At 40.8% G+C, this 21034-nt stretch overlaps 8 protein-coding genes across 8 annotated transcripts; 4 read left to right on the forward strand and 4 right to left on the reverse strand.

The window, feature by feature from the left end:
- Positions 1-165: 165 nt before the first annotated feature.
- V1514DRAFT_290241 (uncharacterized protein) lies at positions 166-6674 on the reverse strand. Its single transcript, XM_066925294.1, has 5 exons — positions 5948-6674; positions 3303-5872; positions 2767-3251; positions 668-2704; positions 166-585 (listed from the first exon to the last, which is right to left on the reverse strand). The coding sequence occupies exons 1-5, from the start codon at positions 6555-6557 to the stop codon at positions 303-305; spliced, it is 5985 nt and encodes a 1994-aa protein (XP_066785037.1). The 5' UTR covers positions 6558-6674; the 3' UTR covers positions 166-302.
- A 143-nt stretch (positions 6675-6817) lies between these two features.
- Positions 6818-7689, forward strand: V1514DRAFT_303345 (uncharacterized protein). The gene is made up of 2 exons (XM_066925595.1): positions 6818-7357; positions 7435-7689. Exons 1-2 carry the CDS (start codon positions 7035-7037, stop codon positions 7538-7540), a joined length of 429 nt encoding a protein of 142 aa, XP_066785038.1. The 5' UTR covers positions 6818-7034; the 3' UTR covers positions 7541-7689.
- Positions 7644-10898, reverse strand: V1514DRAFT_326555 (uncharacterized protein). The gene is made up of 3 exons (XM_066926821.1): positions 10792-10898; positions 10437-10710; positions 7644-10378 (listed from the first exon to the last, which is right to left on the reverse strand). Exons 2-3 carry the CDS (start codon positions 10698-10700, stop codon positions 7826-7828), a joined length of 2817 nt encoding a protein of 938 aa, XP_066785039.1. The 5' UTR covers positions 10701-10710; positions 10792-10898; the 3' UTR covers positions 7644-7825.
- Positions 10899-11303: 405 nt separating this feature from the next.
- V1514DRAFT_290251 (ubiquitin-related domain-containing protein) lies at positions 11304-12374 on the forward strand. Its single transcript, XM_066925295.1, has 3 exons — positions 11304-11494; positions 11558-11912; positions 11972-12374. The coding sequence occupies exons 1-3, from the start codon at positions 11461-11463 to the stop codon at positions 12021-12023; spliced, it is 441 nt and encodes a 146-aa protein (XP_066785040.1). The 5' UTR covers positions 11304-11460; the 3' UTR covers positions 12024-12374.
- A 404-nt stretch (positions 12375-12778) lies between these two features.
- V1514DRAFT_326561 (DNA glycosylase) lies at positions 12779-13984 on the forward strand. Its single transcript, XM_066926822.1, has 2 exons — positions 12779-13027; positions 13094-13984. Exons 1-2 carry the CDS (start codon positions 12800-12802, stop codon positions 13868-13870), a joined length of 1005 nt encoding a protein of 334 aa, XP_066785041.1. The 5' UTR covers positions 12779-12799; the 3' UTR covers positions 13871-13984.
- On the reverse strand, positions 13965-15454 carry V1514DRAFT_318428 (Tubulin/FtsZ, GTPase domain-containing protein; the record flags this gene model as incomplete). The annotated part of the gene is made up of 3 exons (XM_066925888.1): positions 13965-15280; positions 15353-15375; positions 15447-15454. 3 exons carry the CDS (start codon positions 15452-15454, stop codon positions 13965-13967), a joined length of 1347 nt encoding a protein of 448 aa, XP_066785042.1.
- A 242-nt stretch (positions 15455-15696) lies between these two features.
- On the forward strand, positions 15697-16897 carry V1514DRAFT_303363 (uncharacterized protein). Its single transcript, XM_066925596.1, has 3 exons — positions 15697-15898; positions 15969-16094; positions 16156-16897. Exons 1-3 carry the CDS (start codon positions 15749-15751, stop codon positions 16675-16677), a joined length of 798 nt encoding a protein of 265 aa, XP_066785043.1. The 5' UTR covers positions 15697-15748; the 3' UTR covers positions 16678-16897.
- V1514DRAFT_326569 (uncharacterized protein) lies at positions 16676-20357 on the reverse strand. The gene is made up of 3 exons (XM_066926823.1): positions 17931-20357; positions 17794-17875; positions 16676-17747 (listed from the first exon to the last, which is right to left on the reverse strand). The coding sequence occupies exons 1-3, from the start codon at positions 20185-20187 to the stop codon at positions 16760-16762; spliced, it is 3327 nt and encodes a 1108-aa protein (XP_066785044.1). The 5' UTR covers positions 20188-20357; the 3' UTR covers positions 16676-16759.
- Between the last annotated feature and the right edge of the window lie 677 nt (positions 20358-21034).

Consider the following 21034-nt stretch of genomic DNA (forward strand, 5'->3'; position numbering starts at 1 on the left):
TAAATGCGCGTCACTGCCGAATTTGGAGGCGTGCCGAAATGATCACCGAGCAATTTTTTTGTTTTACATGACAATGTCATGGACTAACTCACCCCTGATGGATCATGATGCAGGTAATCATGGTTGTGCAAAAATGACATTTACAAACGTATGATATAATACTTCCAGCTGAAATATGTTGAAAACTACTTAACTCTAGCACTTTTATTTTGCAAAAAAAAAAAAAAAACCTATGGCCCTGTAAAACTAAATCTCTCCCATTCCATTTATGTATACCGATATGCTCTCTTTTATCTGCTGCCTCAGTACGTCGTCGCATACTTCTTGCTCTTGCCTTTCATCCAAACAGTACCAATTCTTCCAAACAGCAACTGCAACGTGACCCTAATTTGTTTTCCATGGTCGCGTGACAAAAGATCTACTCCAAGAGGGTAGAAGACTTCAACGTGTCGGGCAAAGTCATCTTGCTGAAAGTCAAGGTATCCCTGAATAACTTCGACAACTACAGGTTTCCATGCTGCAATGTTGCGTTGTTGAGTTTCTTCATCCAGTACGGCATATCCGTTAATGATATCCACGCATAGCCTGCAAAGTTTGAAAAAAAAAAAAATTATTGTTAGCAAATATTTAGAAACCCCAATATCATGTGAAAAAAAAAAATACGTACGGAATTAAGGCATCTTCAATGTTCTCCTTGTTTTCAATTCTATCCTGATTAGTATCATGATACATTCTCAGCAAGATTCGAATATAAGTCGACGCAGCGCTAGATTCTTGTTTGAGCAAGTTCGGCAGTTGCTTCATAAATCCGTCTTTCCACAATTTAATTCGAAGATCCTTGTCGTTATTGAACTTCCTCGCAAACTGGAAACTCTTTCTGAGCACTTGCATAAGAATTAATAACTCTTCAGATGGAATGTTATTATACACGTCATCGTTGTTGAATAGCTCAGATACGGTTTCTATCATTAAAAGCTGCAGCACGCACTTGACAATGATCTTGTTAAATTCGCGCTTCTTTTCAACCGCGACAGAGTCTTGGTTGGGATCCGGATTCGGTGAACCTGTGCCCGGTACTATACTACCACCACGAACGTGACCATATGCCTTTTCATTGCCATCGTTATCACTGACCCTGACAAGCGAAGTCGGAACAGAATCATCTCCAAGTTGTTCACGGTGAACTTCTTCTATAGTTGTATCCAATAATGGATATGACAAGCCATTAATTTTTAACCCAGAGTGTATCGACTCGGCCAACGGCGTAACCGGCGGTTGTTCTCCCTGTGATAAAAATAATTGATATGCGGTAGTGGTTTCAAACAACGTCACAAACGCTTGCACAATCTGAGTCCAATGATCTTTTCTAAACTTTTTGACATTTTCCAAGATAAGTTGTTGCAAGCAAGAACTACCAATTCTGGCAAGAGTGTCATTTTCTTGACAAATACATGTTATTAACAGATCGAGAAATCCATCAAGCATGCGTTCCAGAGTTTCAAAATAATGAGTAAAAAGAGCAATTAAGTTGCGCAATGCTTGAATCATCGTGGTGGACAACCATACCGACATATCTTCGTGGTTATTAAACCTGGACATCTCAGATCGAGATTTCAAAACAATAAAAATTGGGAACAGCAATTGCCTGCAAGCCAGGTCCCAGAAATCAGGCTGGAAGTCATGTCCGTACTCAACCAGCGTATCAAAAAGATAGTTAAGTGCTCGTGATCGAACCTCAAGATCTTCACCTGTCATTATAATATCATGAAACGCAAACAAGACTGGGAACCAAAACTTTACGGCTGGATCTTCGATAGATGCTTTATTGGCAGTGTAATTACCATTTAACCCTGCCTGAACTGATTTTTGATACGCCAACATGAGTGGAATCGAACTTCGCAGTAATTCGATCGCATGTAAGCTAATTTTCTGGAATTTGTAATTCTTCGCCATCTCTGTTAAGCAAACCGCAAGGTCAGCAAAACTACCTTGAGCCATAACAAGGTCAAAGTCTTCATTATGAATTGTTTTAATATTTTCAAAAGCAAGCTGAACAATTTGTTCATTTTGATCCTTTGCCGCAAATGTGAAAACTCCAAACATGGTCGACCAACCTGATCGGATATTTTTAGCTCGTGATAAAATCATCTGTTGAAGGCATCTTAATACCATGTCCTTAACTGAAATGTTTGGATTGTTGGTAATGACATGTTCAAACGGACGCAAAAAATCTTTTTGAAATCTGAAATGTGACAGTTCTTCCAATTCCAAAAATCTAATAGATAATTGCCGAAGAGAATCCAGCGCAAAGTAGACAACAGAAATATTCGGATGACAACCAACTTGATTAAATTGCTCACCCATAATCGCCCAAAGACTTGACCACTCAACTCTGATACGATCCATATTATAGTAACTAACGTCAACCATTTTTTGTAATGAAAACGTTCTAGGATGTTCAGAATGCCCAGAAGACTGAATTTCTTCGCGGGAGACTTCAGTGAGAGCGCTGACAAAATACACAATAGCTTCTCCACTTAGCTGCGAACTTTGTGTGAAAATTTTATCCATCGCTATCACAATCTCTCGAGCTCTAGTCTCTTCTGCAACCGCACTCGAAAATGGTGTGACAATCGAAGCTGACCTTGACCTTACTGATTTGAAAGTTGAAGTCCTCGATCTTGTGCTTTCAAATGACTCACGACTAAACATAATACTTAGAATTATACAATTCGAAAAAAAAAAAAAATAAATATGAATACATACGATGCAATTTTAGCGATATTCAAATCAGGTATGGCTCCCTCTGATATTCCAGAGCTAATAAGTTGAAATCTTTCCAACTGGCTGACACATGTAAGAATATTCTTCCATGAATCTTTCAACAGGTTTCCTTCCGATAATGCAACTTCCAGCAGCGTCTTGATACCTTCCACGTGCTTGGCCTTCATCTCGCTCAAATTTTGCAAGTTGGTAAATTTGGACAACCCGGTCACAAATGAAATCCGAGCAAGCTCGATATCAAATAAACAGGCAATACGGATCGCTAACTTGATTCCGTCCATGCATACATCAATAATTTCAAGATCTTCCGTGTCTTGCATCGGGCCAGATAAACCAGCCAAGAACGACATCCACACAACTTCAAACATCGGCCCGACGTGTTCGATATGAGATGCGCTATAAAAAACAACTCTCGACGAAGCATTTTGATCTTTTCTTTGCGTGCGAACAAGGTTCTTAAATAAAAGCTGTATTTAATTAGTTATGAATGTCAAACCCAAGCCAACCAGAGCACTTACTTCAGTCTTATTGGCCATCTCTTTGGATGCCTGAAGATATGCCTCACGTTGCAAATCACGGCCAACAGTCGCAAGAACTTGGCCAATATTGGTTGCAATCGAGCCACCTGTGAGCTGATTGGACATGAGCGCTCCATCGTGTTCTTCCTTCAAGATAATCTCATTATTTAAAATTTCATCATAAGTTTCACTCAATAAAGCTTCAGGAAGATCAGCATTGTCATTGATGCCTCTATTGTTCTTGAAAAAATCTTGCTTGGTCATTCGATTCTTAACTTGAGGTGAATGTAAATCTGTATTGAGCAGAATAACTGAATATGCCAACACGTACGCAGTATCAGCATTAGCAAAAATTGATGGATTACCTGAAATGTATCGTTCCGCAAACTTAAGTACAAATCGATCAATTTTCTGAGCTTCACCGGGAAGTCTGAACGCCTGCAGAAATAGTCGAAGAGCATCAACAAATTTCATATCAGTGAAATCCATCAAGTCAACAAACGCGTGCATGATGGCAACATTTTCTGCGTCTCCTTCCCCAAGATATTCACCAATCATGGCCTTTGAAAGTCCCTCTGTTGTCAGCAAAAACTGTGCGATAACGTTTGGCTCCTTGGAAGTGATAAATCCACGATCAATTAAGGCTGCAATTCCTCGCTTCGGTTTAAAATTAAACTGTTTGATCGCCTCTAAAAGTAAAGTCTTCCTCTGCTTAAATGATTCAAACTGGCTAGGATCGTCAATCGGAGGCGCAATACCTGTAGGAGTGCTAATTCTCGCTTCACTTGACGGCGTCCTTTCAGGCAAAGGAGAGGCAGTACCCACATAGCTACTCGATGGAGTTACTGTACCAGGCCTGCTGTCCTCGTCCACAATTGAGTCTGAATCTCTAGTTGTAGAAGACAAGCCCAGCTCACCACGTGCTTCCGCGATGCCTTGTTGTGACCATTGAACCAGAGATCTCAAGACCGCAACCAAACAATCCAAGGCTATACGTTTTAAAGTATAATCCAGAGGTACTGAAGGGTTGTCGACTGGATTCGACTGTAAAGCACTGACTGCTTGTGTGGAAAATGATGGTGGAATAGCGACTCCTCCCGGCCCGACGGTCGATCCAAACACCGAATTATGTGGATTCTTTTGATTTTCTTGGTATTGTTGTAATTGAAACGCACTTAGTGATATCGGTGTGACAGAAATTCGTGAAAAATATTCGATTAACCTTTCATAGATGTTATCAAGCGCAGTATTATCGCAATCATAGTTGAGATAAATTTCAACCAATGCTCTGGGATCGTTGCACAGTTTTTCAACACCGTGCAATAAATATTGTTTTTGATGTGGCGTCGAATTCTTCATTTCCAGAATCGGCATATAAATCTCTGTCCAAAAAACTTCAATTTCTTTCTTTAATTGACTTCGCAAGTTCACCAAGATGAGCCAGAAAATATCACAACAGACTTCAAAAATGGCTGGAATTGGACTGGCTGCATTTCGAGACAAACAAAGGCATAAATATTGCCTAATCGCATGAATAAATATTGTTTGTTCTGATGAAGCACTTGATCTGATTATGACATTTGAAGAAGTGAAGACTGTTATGTGAGTGTTGAGAATGGTGTAGACAAGGTGCAATGACAAAAGTTTGGAGCGCATGGCATGAGAACGCATGTCGGCCTTATTATCAGACGCATCGATCGCTTTTATGGAGAGCTTACACATTGCCCTGAATACTAAAAATGCGTCTCGGACAAACAGCTCGTCTTCGTCTTTAAGTTCACCGCTGATAACTTCTGGCCGTTCCTCATCAAATGATTTTCGATTTTCAAATGACTCTAATGTAATCTTTCCTTCAACTTTGGATTCGCCATTAACAGTTTCAACAGCATTCTGTTTTTCATTAGTGATTTTTGTTTCTGTTTCGGCACTTTCTTTTGATTTCTCCTGATCAACCGATCTTTCATCAGCTTCAGCAACTCTATCATCACGGGCATCAAATTCAAGCTTTTTGGCTTCAAACTCTGCATTAACAGCGGTAGCAATGTCCACCACGTCTTGTTCTCCTGAAGCGGTTTTAGAATTTATCCTAGTCTTAACTCTGTCGAACACAACATTAACCATCTGCGTTAAAGTGGTTTGAGCAATAGCTTGATTTGCATTGGATCGAGAAAGGATAAATATATTGTATGTCTGACGAATCGCTTTTAATAATGCAGCACCATGCACGATTAATTTTTCATTTAAAACTGCTGCCAAAAGAGCTTTTATGACTTGAAGTTCTACTGCTTCATCTGTAGAATCACCTTTGAAGCAATCGCAAACCGTTTCCACTCCTTGCTCAACAAGCTTCATGGTCCGGGTCGAAATTTGAGGCACTGCATTTTCAACGTCTTCAGTGATTTGAACAGGAGTCTCAGGAACATCAATCAAAAACGAAAAGGAAAACAGTTTGCTAATTGTATCCAGGGCAATTGATTTGACCTCGTTGCTATTGGCAAGAGTAGCCAGTCGAAGTGGCTCATAAATCACGCTTGGTGCTGGAGCATCGGGGCTTAATTTTTTAATTTGTTCTGGCAGTCCAATCCCGTTAGATAATCTGGCAAATTAAAAAAAAAAAAAAAAAGTAATTGCAAAATTGGACTTACCTAGTGCATTTTTTAAACTGATTTGTAGCGCGCTTTGTCGTTTGCCTTCCCGCGAGGCAAGGATTGATTCCAGAGCCTTGCTGACGAACAACATTGAGGAGGTTTGGCCATTATTGGCTGGACTTGCGTTTATCGTAGAAGATGCAACCGAATGAGTAATTGAAGGAACCAGCTTATGGGTAGGAAGCGGAGTTATGTGAGGTTTTCTTTCTTCCACTGCCTGGCCTTCAGAATTCTGATCATGTTCAGAAGTAGATGCGGTTTTTTCTGTCACCTGCTCTAATGGTTGGGTAGACCTTGCAGTTTCGTTTTCTGTCTCGGGTGAACTGTTTACCACCGGAACATCTTGTGCACGAGAAACGTTGCCTTGTGAAGCGAGCTCGGGCTTGACAATGTCTGTTGTTGCATCATCGATTTCCGCGGTATCGGCAGCAATTGAAGTACCTATTTGGCTGACATTAAGCACGCTATCTATTACCGATTCCTGATCAAGGGCACTATTATCGGTGACGGAATTGGATTGGTTTGCTGAGGAGGATTCGATCGTGTCATCGGCCAAGGCATCTTCCGGCAGATTCACTACCTCTTCTACAGCCAGGTCAGAAGCCATCTAAATGAGATGGGGGAGGCAAAAATAAACTAATTTGAATATCTGAAAATAATTGATGACTCTAAATCACAATTAAAAAAAAAAAGAATGCCGGTGCAGAAATGAGAATTGAATGCTGTTGAGAGAACACAAGGACACATGCCGCATTGGAACCCGAATCAGAACATTGGTGGCTGCGCGTTGCAGCACTAAACACGAATTACACTGTGCAATCCGCACGAGCGCAACAGATGAGGTTTTTTTTTCCACAAAAAAAAAATATAAAAATCACATTCAATTACAAGCAAAACATAAATTTAATTTATTTTGATACTAATATTTAATTAACCAAACAGTACGATAATCGCCTCAAGTGCTTTGCCACAGACCCCTGGCAGATTTCAGCCACAGCAAAGCCACCGCCCCGGTCGAAACCAAAAAAAAATATCAATATTGACAGGAAGACTTCGACACCGTAACCGACCGACAAACACAATAATGGCCGCCCCACTATTTGATGATCTTTTCACGATCACGACTCTGGATAACAAGAGATACGATCGTGTTTCTCGAATCACTGCTACTTCCAATACTTCGTCTGACATTCATCTCACGCTTGATCTAAACACCGAGCTTTTCCCCGTCGCCATTGGCGAAGTTCTTTCCGTCGCCATTGCCAAAAAACTTTCTCTTGATAATTCTTCAAATACGACGTATGGATGGCGGGAACCTGATCCTGGTCAAAGAGGTTTAGCCGATGATTATGACTATGTCATGTATGGCACCGTGTACAAATTTGAAGAAGGCAAAAATGACAACATGTATGTTTTTATATTTTGAGCATGAACCTTTTTTTTTTTTTTTTTTTTTTTCAAATCTCATGACTAACATTTATAAGATCTGTTTATGTGTCGTTTGGTGGTTTACTTCTTTGCTTGGAAGGAGGATATAAAAAACTGGCATCGCTCAAACAGGAAAATGTCTATTTACTCGTAAGACGATAGGCCAAGTCGCCAAATATTTTTTTTTTTTTGTTTATGTATACTATTGGGAAGATAATTATTTCGTAAAAACAAAAGAGTACGGATCAACTAGATAGGGTTTAAATATTTGTCATTATTATTATTATTATTATAAGTCATTATCATTTTCATCAATCAATCCGAAACCACGCCCAAAAGAACCATTCATCTAAAACCATTGCAAGAAAAGTAAAAAAAAAAAAAAAGAATCTAGAACTGAAACTGAAACTGAACTGAAACTAAAACTAAAACTAGAACTTTAAAACTTCATAGTGGAATGTCGCTGGTATCTTCGCAAATTCCACGTTCCAGAACTACCAATGCTCGTTCATAATATACAGGCGAATGATGAAAAATGCCTCTGCCAAACACGGGTTCGCCAAACCTTTTTTCAACATCCATAATAACTTTACCAACAACCCTTGTGGCCTTTCGTGTGCGGCCATTGTGAGTTTCAAAAACCGTGCTGGTTGTTAAATGATACACCTCTCCAGGAGGGACTAATTTCTCGTTTTTCATATCGGCTCTAAGCTTTTGAAGTTCGTTCCATAGGTATTCATCATCCTGGGCATCAAAAAAAGCTCCAGCACGTGAAGCTAACTTTGCAAAAACTCTTTTTCGAATCTGTTCGACAACACCTTCAGTATCAGCCTTGAATGCCAAAGCAACCGATTGAAAATCTCTCAGCACTCCTAGTGAGAGGCAAGGCACAATATCTAAACCATATACAACAGAAGTGGTTAATGATCTGGTAAGGTCTCTAAGATCAGAAGTGATTGTTGCCGGGGGTCCGAAAGCATAGCTGTGAATCCGTCGACCTGGAGGAAGCGCGGAAGCCGCAGATGTAACAAATTGGCCGGTTCGGCTCGGTTCTGAAATTAATATGCTAAGCAACGCAGCTACACCGCCCCCAAGAGAATGACCGCACAACACCAGACCATAATCAGGTCCGAGTTCATCTAATGCTACCTTGGTTGTCATTAAAACGCGACTCGAATCGCGCTTTAATAGCATAGCACTTCGCAGCATTCCACGATGAGCCTTGTAAGTCGTTCCACGCCAATCAAACTCTTCATATTCGCAAGTCAAATCTGTCAGCACGTCCTCTAAGCCAAGAGTACCACGGATCGTAAGAACCACGCTTTTCGCAGAATGGTCAACTGCAACAAAATGCACAAGTGGTATTCCACCAAACTTATCAATCGCTGAATCTGTAAAACTGGAGAGCAGAATGTGATCTAATCCGACACCGGTATGGTTTGCAAAAGCATGATGCTCAGCATGATGAGCGTCAGTGGACGGGAACATGCGGTCTGCCATTCCAATACCAAGAAGTCTCATAAACGATTGACCATAAGACGCAGAAGCAAACCGCATGTACTTGGCCATGTTGTGACAAATGTGGTCAGGTGGAAACTCTTGAATCTGCGAATCCTCACTGGCATTGACCGCGAGTGACGTTTGAGAATGTACAGTTTTGAGAGTGTATGCTGAGCCTGAAGAATGTGACCTTTTGACGTGGCCGGAAATGGGTGATGAAGGCGAAGAAGAAGTAGAATATGCATGCTGACTAAACTCGCCAGAACGTTTTGCGGACAAACCTTGACGGCTTGTAGAAGGTCTGCCAGAACTGCTTTTAACGGCCGTCGATCCAGATCCAAATGCTAATGAATTACGACGAGCTAGCTTACCATGCTGCTGAGTAATTAATGCACCTGCATTTCGTTTGGCAGATAATTGAGCAGACTCCATACTTTTCGATACCCGTCTCGATATGGAAAGTTCATGTGGCGAAGGAGAATTTGAAGGCAATATTTCATCGTCGTCAAATTGAGAAACTTTCATTGGTGATTGATATCCATAGCTTAAGTCATCGTCATTATTATTATTATTATTATTATTATTATCATAATGGTTCAAGGTTAAATCAGAGTCTGAACGAAATGAATGCAATTCTGAGGAGACATTATTTCCTTCTAATAATGATGATTTTCTTGGCGAATCATAAGAATGACGTCTTTCAAAAGAATGCCTTGATTCACTTTCTGGACTTAAATCTACCAAGTCATCTTTATCTGGATCGTTAATTTCATACATAAATCCAGATGGTAAAAGTTTCTGGGTCGGTGTTGACGATAGAGCTGAAGGTTTTGTGGCCGGCGTAATTTTCTGCAAACTACCAAAAGAGCTCAAATCTTGGCCGGTTCCATGCTTTCTGTTAAATTTCCGACTAATGTTTTGAAACATAATCTTGTATCTAGGTTGATCCGCATCATGTGACCCTATTACTTCTTCATCCACAACGACTGCGTTCTTTGGAATTGCAATCTGTGCAGTTTCCGGGGACTCGCCTACAACTTCTACTGTTGTTGTAGTTGTAGTGACTTCCTCGGTACTTATGACGACTTGAGTTTCAGGTTCGATATTTCGGACAAGATTCAAGTCGTTGTACATGTCCGACCTAGGATTTTTTACTTCCAAGGTTCGGGTCTCACCAGTGTCCAAGACCACGACATCCCACAGCACCCTCATCCTGATTGACTGAGCAGTTCTACGCCAACCTCGAGACTGAAGAATTGAAAAACATGTCAAGCCGGAAACTAATCCGTACAGACTGGCACCGTCGCCAAGTTCTCGCCTTATTAAAGATATTATGGATGCGATTGCTCGCGATGATTCAGTTGAACCAAAAATGCTATCAATCATGTGAACCGAGTCTTGCGCAAGATTGCTAAGAGTTACCACGGTGGACGTGGCAACGTGAAAAGAAGCTGACGCAAAGAGTTGCGCCAAAGTGCTTGTTTTGTTAATTGCGGACATCTAGACAAAGGTTAGTCGATAAGCCCAAAAAAAAAAAAAAAAAAAAATAATAACGTACTCCAAAATTAGTAAAAAACCCTCCATCAGGTACGTCTTCTTCAGCCTTAAACACAAGACCTTCAACCGCTCGTTTCGAAACGTCAATGGTTGTTATAGCACCAATTCGGGCCGAATCAAGAACTGCCTCGGCAATGTAGGTGCCCAACCTGAGCGAAATGGTTGATGATCTGGACATGGTTGAAACAAGTCGAGCAAATCTGGAAGGCAAAACCGTGGGCGAAAGACTCGCATTATCTTTTTCTAACCTGCGCTGAAAGCCCATTAATGTCGACCTGCACAAGGGTTCAAAACAAAGAAAAAAAAAAATCAGCTCGAAACAACGGTTAATGACAATAACCATGCACACAACTTACAGGATTGCTTGCCCGTATCAGCAAGTAACAAGGAATGAAACACTAAAGCTTCAGTATGTGCGCAAAACCCACAATTGGTGGTTTCGAATATAAATGTATAAAGATGTAAACAGAGATGAGAAGGAAGACGATGGTGGATGAGAATCAGACGAAAGGGCCCGAGAATAAAGTTGGTACCAACACTGGCTATTCTGGCAACATAACAGCAAAGCCTAATGTACTGTATTGGGCTGTTGCAAATGTACCAAAATAATGTGCGGCTCGGGAGCTGTTGCTGTTGTTGGGGAGACAGCGCGGCCGAGGGGTCTTGTACTCAAGCAGCAGCTGCGCTTACGTAAAGTGTCGTCATCGGGCATGCATGTTCGGCCGAATTCTCGAAGCCTGCCCGTTTAAGCCGGGCGCTCGCCACCGCCCCTTGCCACTGCCGCACCGCCACCACCGCCACCACCGCCTTCCGGGCTTGTTATCCCGGAGCAATTAATTAATGTGCGTTCGCATATTACACATGCTCTAATAGCAGATTGCGATGGCGCAGGCCGTAGATTACATATATATATACTATCGCGACCCACTTCACCTTTCTCTTCCCCCTCCTCCAGCTTACTTATTCTCGCTTGCTTTGTCTTCACTTCCCCTTGACTTGTTTTGTTAACAGATTACTTTTCCACCATGCATCTCAACGTCAAAACCGTGGATGGAAAATGTATGTGTTGTGCCATCTTGTGTTGTTCCACGTTCCTGGTGTGACTAACATTGTCGTGCTTAGCCATCACCATCGCCGCCACCGAGTCTGACTCCGTCGGCCATTTTAAGCAGTCCATCGAGTTTGCATCTCACATCCCGGCTTCCTTGCAACGACTAGTGTATTTCGGCGCCGTCCTCGATGACGCCTCATCATTAGCTGATTGTGATGTTGCCGATGGCGCTACCGTCAACCTCATCCTGCGGTTGCGCGGAGGCGGCCCAGCTAAAAAGAAGTGCACGTTCAAGTCCTGCACTTCAGGCCCTCTTCGTATCGTCGGCGATTGCTCCTTCTGCGACGGTCATTTCTGCGGGAAGCACAGGCTTTTAGAAGATCACAAATGCACCGGCCTGCAAGACTGCAAGCAACAACTTCACGAGTACGTCTTTTTTTTTTTGAAATCCGGGTTTATTTTGATTGCTAATCAAGAGTCTATAGCCGTAATGCGTTGAAACTGCAGCAAGAACAGACTGTTGCATCAAAGGTATAACATGGGTCATGTCTTTGTCTCAGAATTTGTCTCACAGCCTCCACATCCTTTGCATTCTCATCATCATCATCATCATCATCATTATTATTATTATTATTATTATTACTTTACCGTCGTCAGTTTATTCTTCATTTTCATCCTCTAGCCTATAGCACCATTTGTCCGAAACGGGTCATAAGTTTACAGTATATTGTCAGTATTTGTATATTTGTTTATTTTATTTTATTTTTTGAATTTGCTCCTTTGGTTAGTAGGCGTTTTGTTATTGGTACATTTTACGTCTATTAGTTTAATTATCTTTGGGTTTTTGTTGTGTTTTAATATCTTTTAATGATTCGATTATAACTACTATATATTATGCAATGCTGCCTCTGAAAAAGTAAACTGATTGAAACAACAAGTCTAAATGGTTTTGCCTACGCTGTACTGTTTGCCCCCGACGATATATATACCATAAGACCTAGAATGTTCTCGTGCAAAAGTTGTCATGTTGCTGTTCATCATTTCCACGCAGGCACACAAGGAACGACGAAGAACATTCAATACGTAAGCGTAAGCGCGGCATCCGGTTTTGCCCGCCTGTCAATAATTGCTCTTTCCGGCAACTCGTCACGTGAATATTTGATTACATCATTACTTATATAATTGCTGTTTTTTGGCCTAACCTATTTAGTTAAACTTTTTTTGGTGCGGCGCGGGATTTGCATCAAGTAGTGCTCCGTACAATCAATATTTAAAATCACAATTCATCTTTTGCCCGATAAGAAAAATTTAGCATGGCAAAACAGGTTACTGAACATGAAGATTTTAAAAAATCGCCTGACAGCTTAAATTCAGATGCGATCGAATTATCGAATGTTAGTGACCTCATTTTTGAACAACGCGCAAGGTGGTTGAAGATCCGGTCGTTGGTCACGGCCGTGCGAGAGCGAATTCCTGCCCCGGTTGATCACATGGGCTGTCATGTGTTGCCTGAAAATGTTCTCAAGTTACATTCCATAGCCGTATGTTGGTTCTATTTTGCGTAGCTTGTTTTTTTTATTATTTTTAATTTAATGAATACATCCTAGTCACAAAACCTTCAGGTTCTGCTGTCGCTCTTGCTCTCGTCTCAGACCAAAGATCAAAACACGTTTGCAGCAATGCAGGCGTTTCGGGCTTATTTTGAACCTGACGAAATTACTCCGATTGGAATTCTGGCAACCGATGAATCCACGATTGATCAACTAATTCGTGGAGTTGGCTTTCATGTCAAAAAGGCTGGTTACATTAAAAAGATTGCCGGCTTGCTTTTCAACGAATTGAAAGGCCAAATACCAAATTCGTTACCTGAATTAATAAAACTTCCAGGCATTGGTCCCAAAATGGGAATTCTTTACCTTCAAAACGCACGCCCGTACCCTGGAAGTGACCAATTAAAAAATCAAAATGATGATAGTTTTGGACTAGCGGTGGACACTCACATTCTTCGATTATCTCAGCAATGGCGTTTGGTCACACTACCCAGTCACAGTAGTGTTGCGACCATGACTCCAGAACTTGCAAGGGCTCAACTCGAACAAATCGTTCCCAGGGAACAATGGAAAGAAGCAAATCCATTATTGGTAGGATTTGGTCAAACTGTTTGTGGTGCCAGATCAAAGCGATGCTCAGATTGTGATGTTTCAGGGACCGGCTTATGTTCAGCAGATCAATTAAACACAACGTCTGCAAAACGGAAAATAAAACAAGAATCCTTGAAAATCAAAGATATTGAGGATCTACACGTGGTCAAGAAGGAAATTAACCATGCAGACCAAATTGTTGTTCATGGCAGGTCTTTGCGACCTCGAAAAAAAAAAAAATAATTAATATAATATAAATATTCTGCAAGCTACCCCTAAACCGTATTATTAATGCTTAAAACAAATTTAAAAGTACAGTCCCAGAACCAAACTTGGTCTAGTTCAAATATTCCGCAGTCTCCGCAGCCTTGTACTCTGCAATCAACCCTGAAACAACTTCTCTCGCGTCATCAAATTCTTCTAGGCTGTCTGCAAACATGGGTTCTTTCCTATATGGCTCCAAAAACGCATTACGTTTTCTTAATCGATCGTATTGATCCAGTATGCGCTTGAATAATGACGCAACTGAAGTGTGATTGGCCAGCATCAAGCCCGAAACCCGGTTGGAGCTTTGCAAGTATGGTGATTTCTTGGTCAGCGCAACTTGAATACTTGCCGGACCCCATGGAATAAATGACGCCAAACCTCGCTCTCGGATTCGCAGTAATGACTTGTGAACATCGGTTGGATCAGCCTCGCCCTGAATAATATTAAGAATCGAAATAAAACATGAATCTGCCGATTCCCGGGTGGCCACCATCCGATTCTTTGGCTGCAACAACCTTCTCATGACATCCAACACCGTAGTTTTCCTCACACTTTTCGCCTGGTCGACCTGATCGGCCGTGAAAGGCGTGTACGCTGATATGAGGTAGTGACATCGAGGAGTCGGGACCAGACTAGCTAGTAGTGATACCAAATCATTATGCATGTATCCTGGGTATCTTAATGTTGTTGTGCTCGCAGACATGACCGTGGCCACTAACTGATTTGTTTGATCAAATGATGGATTTTGAACATTTAAACTATCCACCGCCAGTCTCGTCAGTGCGGCATTATCCAACACGGTTACTGCGTCGGCGTGCTGCGTAAGTCTTTTCAATGACAGTAAACTATTGTATGGCTGAACCACGACTTCTGAAATTTGTTGAGAAGCCGGAAACACGGAATAAGTCTGCACGATTTTTTTGGGAAACCGATCACTTAGTCGTTCCAGCAAATAAGATCCCAACCCTGATCCGGTACCACCGGCAATCGAATGCAGCAGCATGAATCCTTCCAATGAATCGCTGCCATCGGCTTCACGATCCAACATGTCCATCAATTCCTCGGCAAGCGATTCACCTGCCCTGTATCCCGATGCCCAAATATTCCCTGCCCCGCTGCCATCACTAGACACGTACACGTTCTCTGGATTGTACATCTTGGCATACGGGCCATTCATTATTCCATTAATCACCCTTGGTTCAAGATCAATCAGTAACGCCCGCGGAATATACCGCGTATCATCAGATTGATAAAAAAAAACATCCTTTCGATCGGCCGTGCCGGCATTTTGGGGCAAATCTGTCCGCAAGTTGCCATCTGGACTTAATCCATGTTCAAGACAAAGTTGTTCCCAAAACTTGCTACCGATTTGATTGCCACATTGACCTATTTTTAATATTTGTTAGATTAAAATTTGTTGAGTTTTTTTTTTTTTTTTCGGCTTATTTTATTACGAACCAGCTTGAAGAGTAATGATCTCTCTAATCTCAGTCAGTACGTCACGCGTTGCAAAAAAAGAAAAAGAAAAAGAACGAAGCTCTGATCTTATTACCTTGGCATATTTTAATTATAAATCCCGGTATCAGCAAATGGTTTAGCAACTGGCAGTATATCCTGAACACTGTATCTTTCCTAAAACAACAATTGTTATATGCCTACACTTGCAACACTGCTCATTACAAAACATTTCCCAAGACGCGTTTTTTCGTGAACAAAAACAAAACTAATCGCAGCGATCTTACTTACCCTTGCCCTTATACTTACTCGTACCCCCGCAAGCAATTAACGTATGAGTTATAAAACAACCAAGCAACCGTGATTGTTTGAACGACTGCTCATGATCATCAAGCCGACATGTCAATTCGGGTGCTCACTGCTCTTGTGCAAAGACTTTCTCATAATGTGAACAGTTTAGAATCTCAGGCAGAAGGTTCCCAAGAAGTTCAAGATACTGATGAAGTTTCGTTGTTCACTCAGACCGTGCAACGGAACATATTATGTCAAGTAAAGAATTCATTCAACTCTAACGTAAAACAATATGTCATAATGCTAACTGAACTCGGTTTGTAAAAAGAATTTAGAATATGCTCGCAAATTATTAGTGTCATTGGATACGACAACGATTTCAGGAAACACAGATAACGGTCACGATCGAATAGCTATCCAGACAGAGCGGAGAAGGATACGAAACGTTCAAGATGTATGGTTTTTAGTTTTTTTTCTTGTCATGTGCTTGTTAATTTACCTTTTTTAATTATTAGAAACTACAAATAATAGATCAAGCATTGGTTCAGCGATCAGAATTTTTAAAAATTGCAAAGCAAACAAAAAAATCAATCGAACCGTCATCTGATCAACTCACGGCTACAAGCGAATCTACTGAATCATCTAATAAAATTGAACATGATGACATGCTTGCCGCACCCACGTCACCAGAAATCGGTCTGTTCAATGGCAAGCATACATCGCTCGAAGACAGGTTAGAATACCATAGGCAACAACAAGATTCCATCGCCTCGACCCTGTTAGCTCAAACGCAGGCGCTCAAACGGAACGCGCATTCGTTAAACGAAAAATTACAGTCAGATGGTGATATTTTGCGGACGGCTTCAAATGCTTTAGATCGCAATGTGGACAATATGAAAAAGACTGGGAGCAAGCTTCAACAGTATCGACAATTAAGTGCCATTGGATGGAAATTCTACGTGCTTAGCGTACTTGTCATGTTTCTCAGCGTAGTTGTTGGCTTGCTAGTAATTAAACTGCTTCCAAAATGGAGATAATGTCAACATGAATGTATTAGATAATTAATGAGCCCGCAATTTAATAGTAACTAGATAGCTCTAAAAATTATATTATCTATGTCTAATGTCGTTTTCGTTTTTTCTTTAATCTAGATTTCATGACCATTGCCGGTCGAGGCATTAAAACTATCGTGTCATCGTCGTCAACATATGTGTATGGAGGAAAAAGAGAAAGTTGTTGTAATGAGTAAGGTTTGACCCCAACTGCTCTCTCGATAATCCTTCGAATGCCATCATACCCACAACTTTTAGTTATTGCCTCCCGCAGTTCAAATATTTTCGATTCCGCCAATTCGATAAACTCATTCCAATCCTTATGTGAAATTTGTGTTGCATCACATCCTCTTTCCAAGTGTGACTTTCTCATTCTCTGAGTCGGGCCTACTGCCGGGGTTGCCAAGGTTGCAAGCACAAGTGCAGGCCATCCACATCGATATTGCAATTCGTACACGCGATCGCACTGCCGAAGACGGGCATGAACAATACTAGCAGAAACGTCAAACGCAGATTGCCAGGCTCGCGAAATATGTGTCCGTTTGCCCCAACTTCCATTTAGTTGGCTCTCAATATGCTTGGCGGCAATATCAGTCCACCACCATTTTAGCCATTGACGCAAACGATACAACCTGTTTCCTTGTCTCGGAGAAAATTCCGCTCGGCCCTTGATTACATGTCTAAGCCAATTTTGACGCCCAGGCTCACGTGCATCTGATGATGCGTGTAGTTGAGTGATATACTCATGACCATTATGAATCGCAATTTCTACAAAATCCAAGTATTTGTTGTTGTCCTTCACGTCATCATGATTATCTGGTTGCGAAATAGCATCAGAAAGAACTCCCATAAGCAACTCCACTGCAGAAAACAATTCCGCAACAGCACTTTCTGCAGAAAAATTGTGTTCAAATTTTCGAGGTGGTTTGGATTTTAAATCCGCACCTTCTTCACTGCAATTATCAGAATCGACATTCGAATCATGTGCAGTTGCGGTATTCATTGAAACTTTTCGCAGTCGTCTTGACCCCCTGGTATCAGACTTTTTGTTTTGACTATATAAAATTAGCAAAAAAAACCAACTAACGTGTTTTCACTCACACTTTGGATTTCTTTGAAAAACTCTTCAAAACTTTCTCGTTATCCAAATCATCGACATCACTATTGTCTAATATAACATCGTCTAAAAAAAAGTTATTAAAATTAATTTTTTTTTTCTTAATCGAATAAATTCTCACCTTCTACATCTGAAAATGCCAAATCAGGCTTTCTATTTGTTATTTGGTGAGACTCTTTGTCTAAACGACGTACAAACATCGGTTTCGCAGTAGATTTGGGACCCATTCTTATCCGTTTGCGTTGTACATGGGTCGATGCATTTATTTTATCAATTGGCTTTCCTTTTCTTAAATCACGACCTACCAATTTTGCACGAGCATCCACTAGCTGATTACCCTTGGTTTTTGAAAATAAATCGTTTTTCACAGCTTTTGACTTGAGTGCAATAGTGACAGTATTAAAATGCTCTCCATGTTTTGCGGATGACTGCCCTTCGATTCTCCTCAGTAGTTGCCTTTTGCCATTCTGTACATTCTCTTTTAATCTTTCGCGATCTTCTGTATCTACTGATAAGATTTGAGGTTTTGCAATAAATTTTTGCGGCGATTCATGAAGCTGATCGGTTTGCTCACCTTCCAAATCAATGTTTAAGTTATTATCTGCAGTTATTATAGGTTCAACACTTTCTACTTGTTGTTGCCGATTTCTTAAACCAGATTCAGTCTCACACTTGATATCACTTCTCGTCTGGAAACGCGACGAATTAGGTCCAATCATATCAATTTTTTGCGATTTTTTTTCTGCAGGCCTGACCGGAGAAATTTTCTTTTCTTGAGGTACCGATGCCATCATCTCGGAAGACATTGAACGCTGGTCTTCAATGACGACTATTGATCGGGATTGGTCATCAGAAGATGTAATTAAATCTTCCTTCTCACAAGATTCTAAAATTGCGTTTGAAGATTGTAAACCCTCATTGTCAAGGTGTAAACTTGGTGCGCAATCTTGCCGTTCATCTATTGTAATTAATTCAGTTTCTGCATTGGACGATTCTGCAACTTGAACTCCTGATGTAAGATCCACGCTAGAGACACTGGAATTGCTGCCTTCTTCTGAATTGCCCACTTTTTCGCCAATATTTATCGATGCCTCCTCATTAGACAAAATATGGATACCTTCATACACAACCCGTCCCGATCTTATTCGTCGTTTTGAATTTGCTAGACGAGGCTTATGTAACATAGTATCTGAATTTGAATTCTCTTTTTGGATTGACTGAGACTGATTACTTGATGATAACAGTGGCTGATTATTATAAGTTTCCGGTTGTCCCGTTTCCCCTGACGTTTGTTTTTTAGACAAGCTATCCGATGGAGACTTTAAGTGTGAAAATTGCTGATGTGAAGAAGAATTGTTGTAATACGGATTGTATGTGGGTGATCCAAATGTGCTTGCTTGAGAAGATGACTTGGCACGTGCTTGATCCACAAAAGACCGCGAAGTTGGCAAAGAGTGAGAAATAGGGGGCAGTGACACTGAATTCGACTTAAGTGAAAAAGAGCTAAATTGTTTCCTGATTTCGGATTGGTGATACTGATGATATTGTTGCTGACGTTTGTGATATTGCTCCAATGTGTCACCCCCAGCCGTGAACGTATGCCGTCGATCTATCGATGATAATTTATTGAACAAATTCATATCACCAGAATAACGACGAGAAGTGACATCGGGGCTGTTATATGACGAGTGCGATGCCGTAGTTGTCGATGATTGCATCGACTGTGAAGGAAAAATGGAAAGGCCAGCTTGAGAAAGACTCGGTATCTTTTGTCGGCGCAAAGAAAAATCCTGCAAATCAGACGATGAGTATAAATCCAGAGAAGTGGAAGAATGTAACGATGCAATTGGAGGTAACTGTTCCACGTATTTCATCTCAGGATTCGACAATCCCATTCTAGGCAACACATGTTGAACAGGATATTTTGCAAAATTTCGAGAAGCTTCATCACGGGCTTGATTAGAATCTTCTAAAATACTTCCGCGCGGCGACATTGTCGAGCGCCGGAACATATTTTGAGGTTCAAAGTGAGCAGACGTCGCAGGTGTGTTGCAGTGATTTGGCCAAACATGTGAATACAAAGAATCAGGCGTATAATTTGAAAAATAGGATGAAGGAAGCTGTGATTGATGTCTCGGTGAGATGGACGAATGATTGTATGAAAGTGGCGGGCCATTCGGGTAGTTCCGCTGACCGATAACTGTCGACGGTGAAGCCAGTTCAAGTTTGGTTTGGTCACGTTTCAAAGGCGTAAAATACCCAAATTGTTCATGGGGTTGCTTGGAAACAAAATGACCCGCCTGCAGTGCTTCCTCATGAAGCCCGGATGCCTGGTAATGGTAATTGTTGCCAGGATTGACATTCATGTTGTGCGCCATAACAAATTTGCCAAATATCTAACAACAAATTTGCAAACCACGCAGCATTGCAATCATACTTATGAGCATTCTCTTCGCCGTTGAACTACAACCTTATTAACACCGAAAGATGACTTTGGATTGTAACGAGAAAAATAAATTGGAAGAATTAATAATAGCCTTACGAAGACACTTGGGAAGTTATTTATGAAGCCACTATTTTGTTGTCTTGCGGGGCCGGGCGCGTCATTAAGTTTTTACTTTAGGTTTTGCTAATTAAATACAAAACCTTTGTGGGTTCTGGCATACATGCTAATACTGTGTTACACATAGTACCTGATACATTAAATGTATTGTACGTATATGGTGGAGAAGCCACATTTGAATACACGATAGAGTTCTCCAGGTTTCGTTCGCAAAAAATTTATTCGGTTTCGTATTTCAGTTAAACTCTATAATATGCATACGACAAAAATTCGCTGGTGTGAACATGCCATAAGATCTGTAACATATATAAAACCAAAATTTGTTATAAATAAGTTATATATAATAATGATATATCGCACTAAATTAAGTAAATGTATAATCACGCGAGAGAATGGCGTAGATCGACTTTCCAAGGTCTCCAGCAAAAAAATAAGTTTTGTATTTCTAGAGGTTGAAATCGTTAATCAAAAATCTGCTACGTCATTTTCTTTAAGTTTCAAGTTTTACATAAAACTCTTTCTTATATTGAGCCACAGTTGATGGAGTTATGGAGATTTTTTAGAGTGATTGCGACCAAACATTAGTAGTTCGCTGACCCATGTGCACTTTTGCTAGATGGCGCCTTTGGTTATTTAAAAAATCAAAATTTGCTTGTGGCCAG

This window comes from Lipomyces japonicus (genome assembly GCF_038497905.1).
Source record: "Lipomyces japonicus strain CBS 7319 unplaced genomic scaffold V1514scaffold_7, whole genome shotgun sequence".
NCBI classification, from domain to species: Eukaryota; Fungi; Ascomycota; class Lipomycetes; order Lipomycetales; family Lipomycetaceae; genus Lipomyces; species Lipomyces japonicus.

Excerpts from the sequence above, each read along its gene's own strand:
- V1514DRAFT_290241 (XM_066925294.1), bottom strand. The coding sequence starts at position 6,557 with ATGGCTTCTGACCTGGCTGTAGAAGAGGTAGTGAATCTGCCGGAAGAT. Across the intron at positions 3,252-3,302 it reads AGATGGCCAATAAGACTGAA|CTTTTATTTAAGAACCTTGT; the intron begins GTAAGTGCTCTG and ends AATTAAATACAG. Across the intron at positions 2,705-2,766 it reads AATATCGCTAAAATTGCATC|TCGTGAGTCATTTGAAAGCA; the intron begins GTATGTATTCAT and ends TATTATGTTTAG.
- V1514DRAFT_303345 (XM_066925595.1), top strand. The coding sequence starts at position 7,035 with ATGGCCGCCCCACTATTTGATGATCTTTTCACGATCACGACTCTGGAT. Across the intron at positions 7,358-7,434 it reads GAAGGCAAAAATGACAACAT|ATCTGTTTATGTGTCGTTTG; the intron begins GTATGTTTTTAT and ends AACATTTATAAG.
- V1514DRAFT_326555 (XM_066926821.1), bottom strand. The coding sequence starts at position 10,700 with ATGGGCTTTCAGCGCAGGTTAGAAAAAGATAATGCGAGTCTTTCGCCC. Across the intron at positions 10,379-10,436 it reads GGTTTTTTACTAATTTTGGA|ATGTCCGCAATTAACAAAAC; the intron begins GTACGTTATTAT and ends ACCTTTGTCTAG.
- V1514DRAFT_290251 (XM_066925295.1), top strand. The coding sequence starts at position 11,461 with ATGCATCTCAACGTCAAAACCGTGGATGGAAAAT. Across the intron at positions 11,495-11,557 it reads CAAAACCGTGGATGGAAAAT|CCATCACCATCGCCGCCACC; the intron begins GTATGTGTTGTG and ends TGTCGTGCTTAG. Across the intron at positions 11,913-11,971 it reads TGCAAGCAACAACTTCACGA|CCGTAATGCGTTGAAACTGC; the intron begins GTACGTCTTTTT and ends AAGAGTCTATAG.
- V1514DRAFT_326561 (XM_066926822.1), top strand. The coding sequence starts at position 12,800 with ATGGCAAAACAGGTTACTGAACATGAAGATTTTAAAAAATCGCCTGAC. Across the intron at positions 13,028-13,093 it reads TCAAGTTACATTCCATAGCC|TCACAAAACCTTCAGGTTCT; the intron begins GTATGTTGGTTC and ends AATACATCCTAG.
- V1514DRAFT_303363 (XM_066925596.1), top strand. The coding sequence starts at position 15,749 with ATGTCAATTCGGGTGCTCACTGCTCTTGTGCAAAGACTTTCTCATAAT. Across the intron at positions 15,899-15,968 it reads AACGGAACATATTATGTCAA|AATTTAGAATATGCTCGCAA; the intron begins GTAAAGAATTCA and ends GTTTGTAAAAAG. Across the intron at positions 16,095-16,155 it reads GGATACGAAACGTTCAAGAT|AAACTACAAATAATAGATCA; the intron begins GTATGGTTTTTA and ends TTTAATTATTAG.
- V1514DRAFT_326569 (XM_066926823.1), bottom strand. The coding sequence starts at position 20,187 with ATGGCGCACAACATGAATGTCAATCCTGGCAACAATTACCATTACCAG. Across the intron at positions 17,876-17,930 it reads GGCATTTTCAGATGTAGAAG|ACGATGTTATATTAGACAAT; the intron begins GTGAGAATTTAT and ends ACTTTTTTTTAG. Across the intron at positions 17,748-17,793 it reads TTTTCAAAGAAATCCAAAGT|TCAAAACAAAAAGTCTGATA; the intron begins GTGAGTGAAAAC and ends AATTTTATATAG.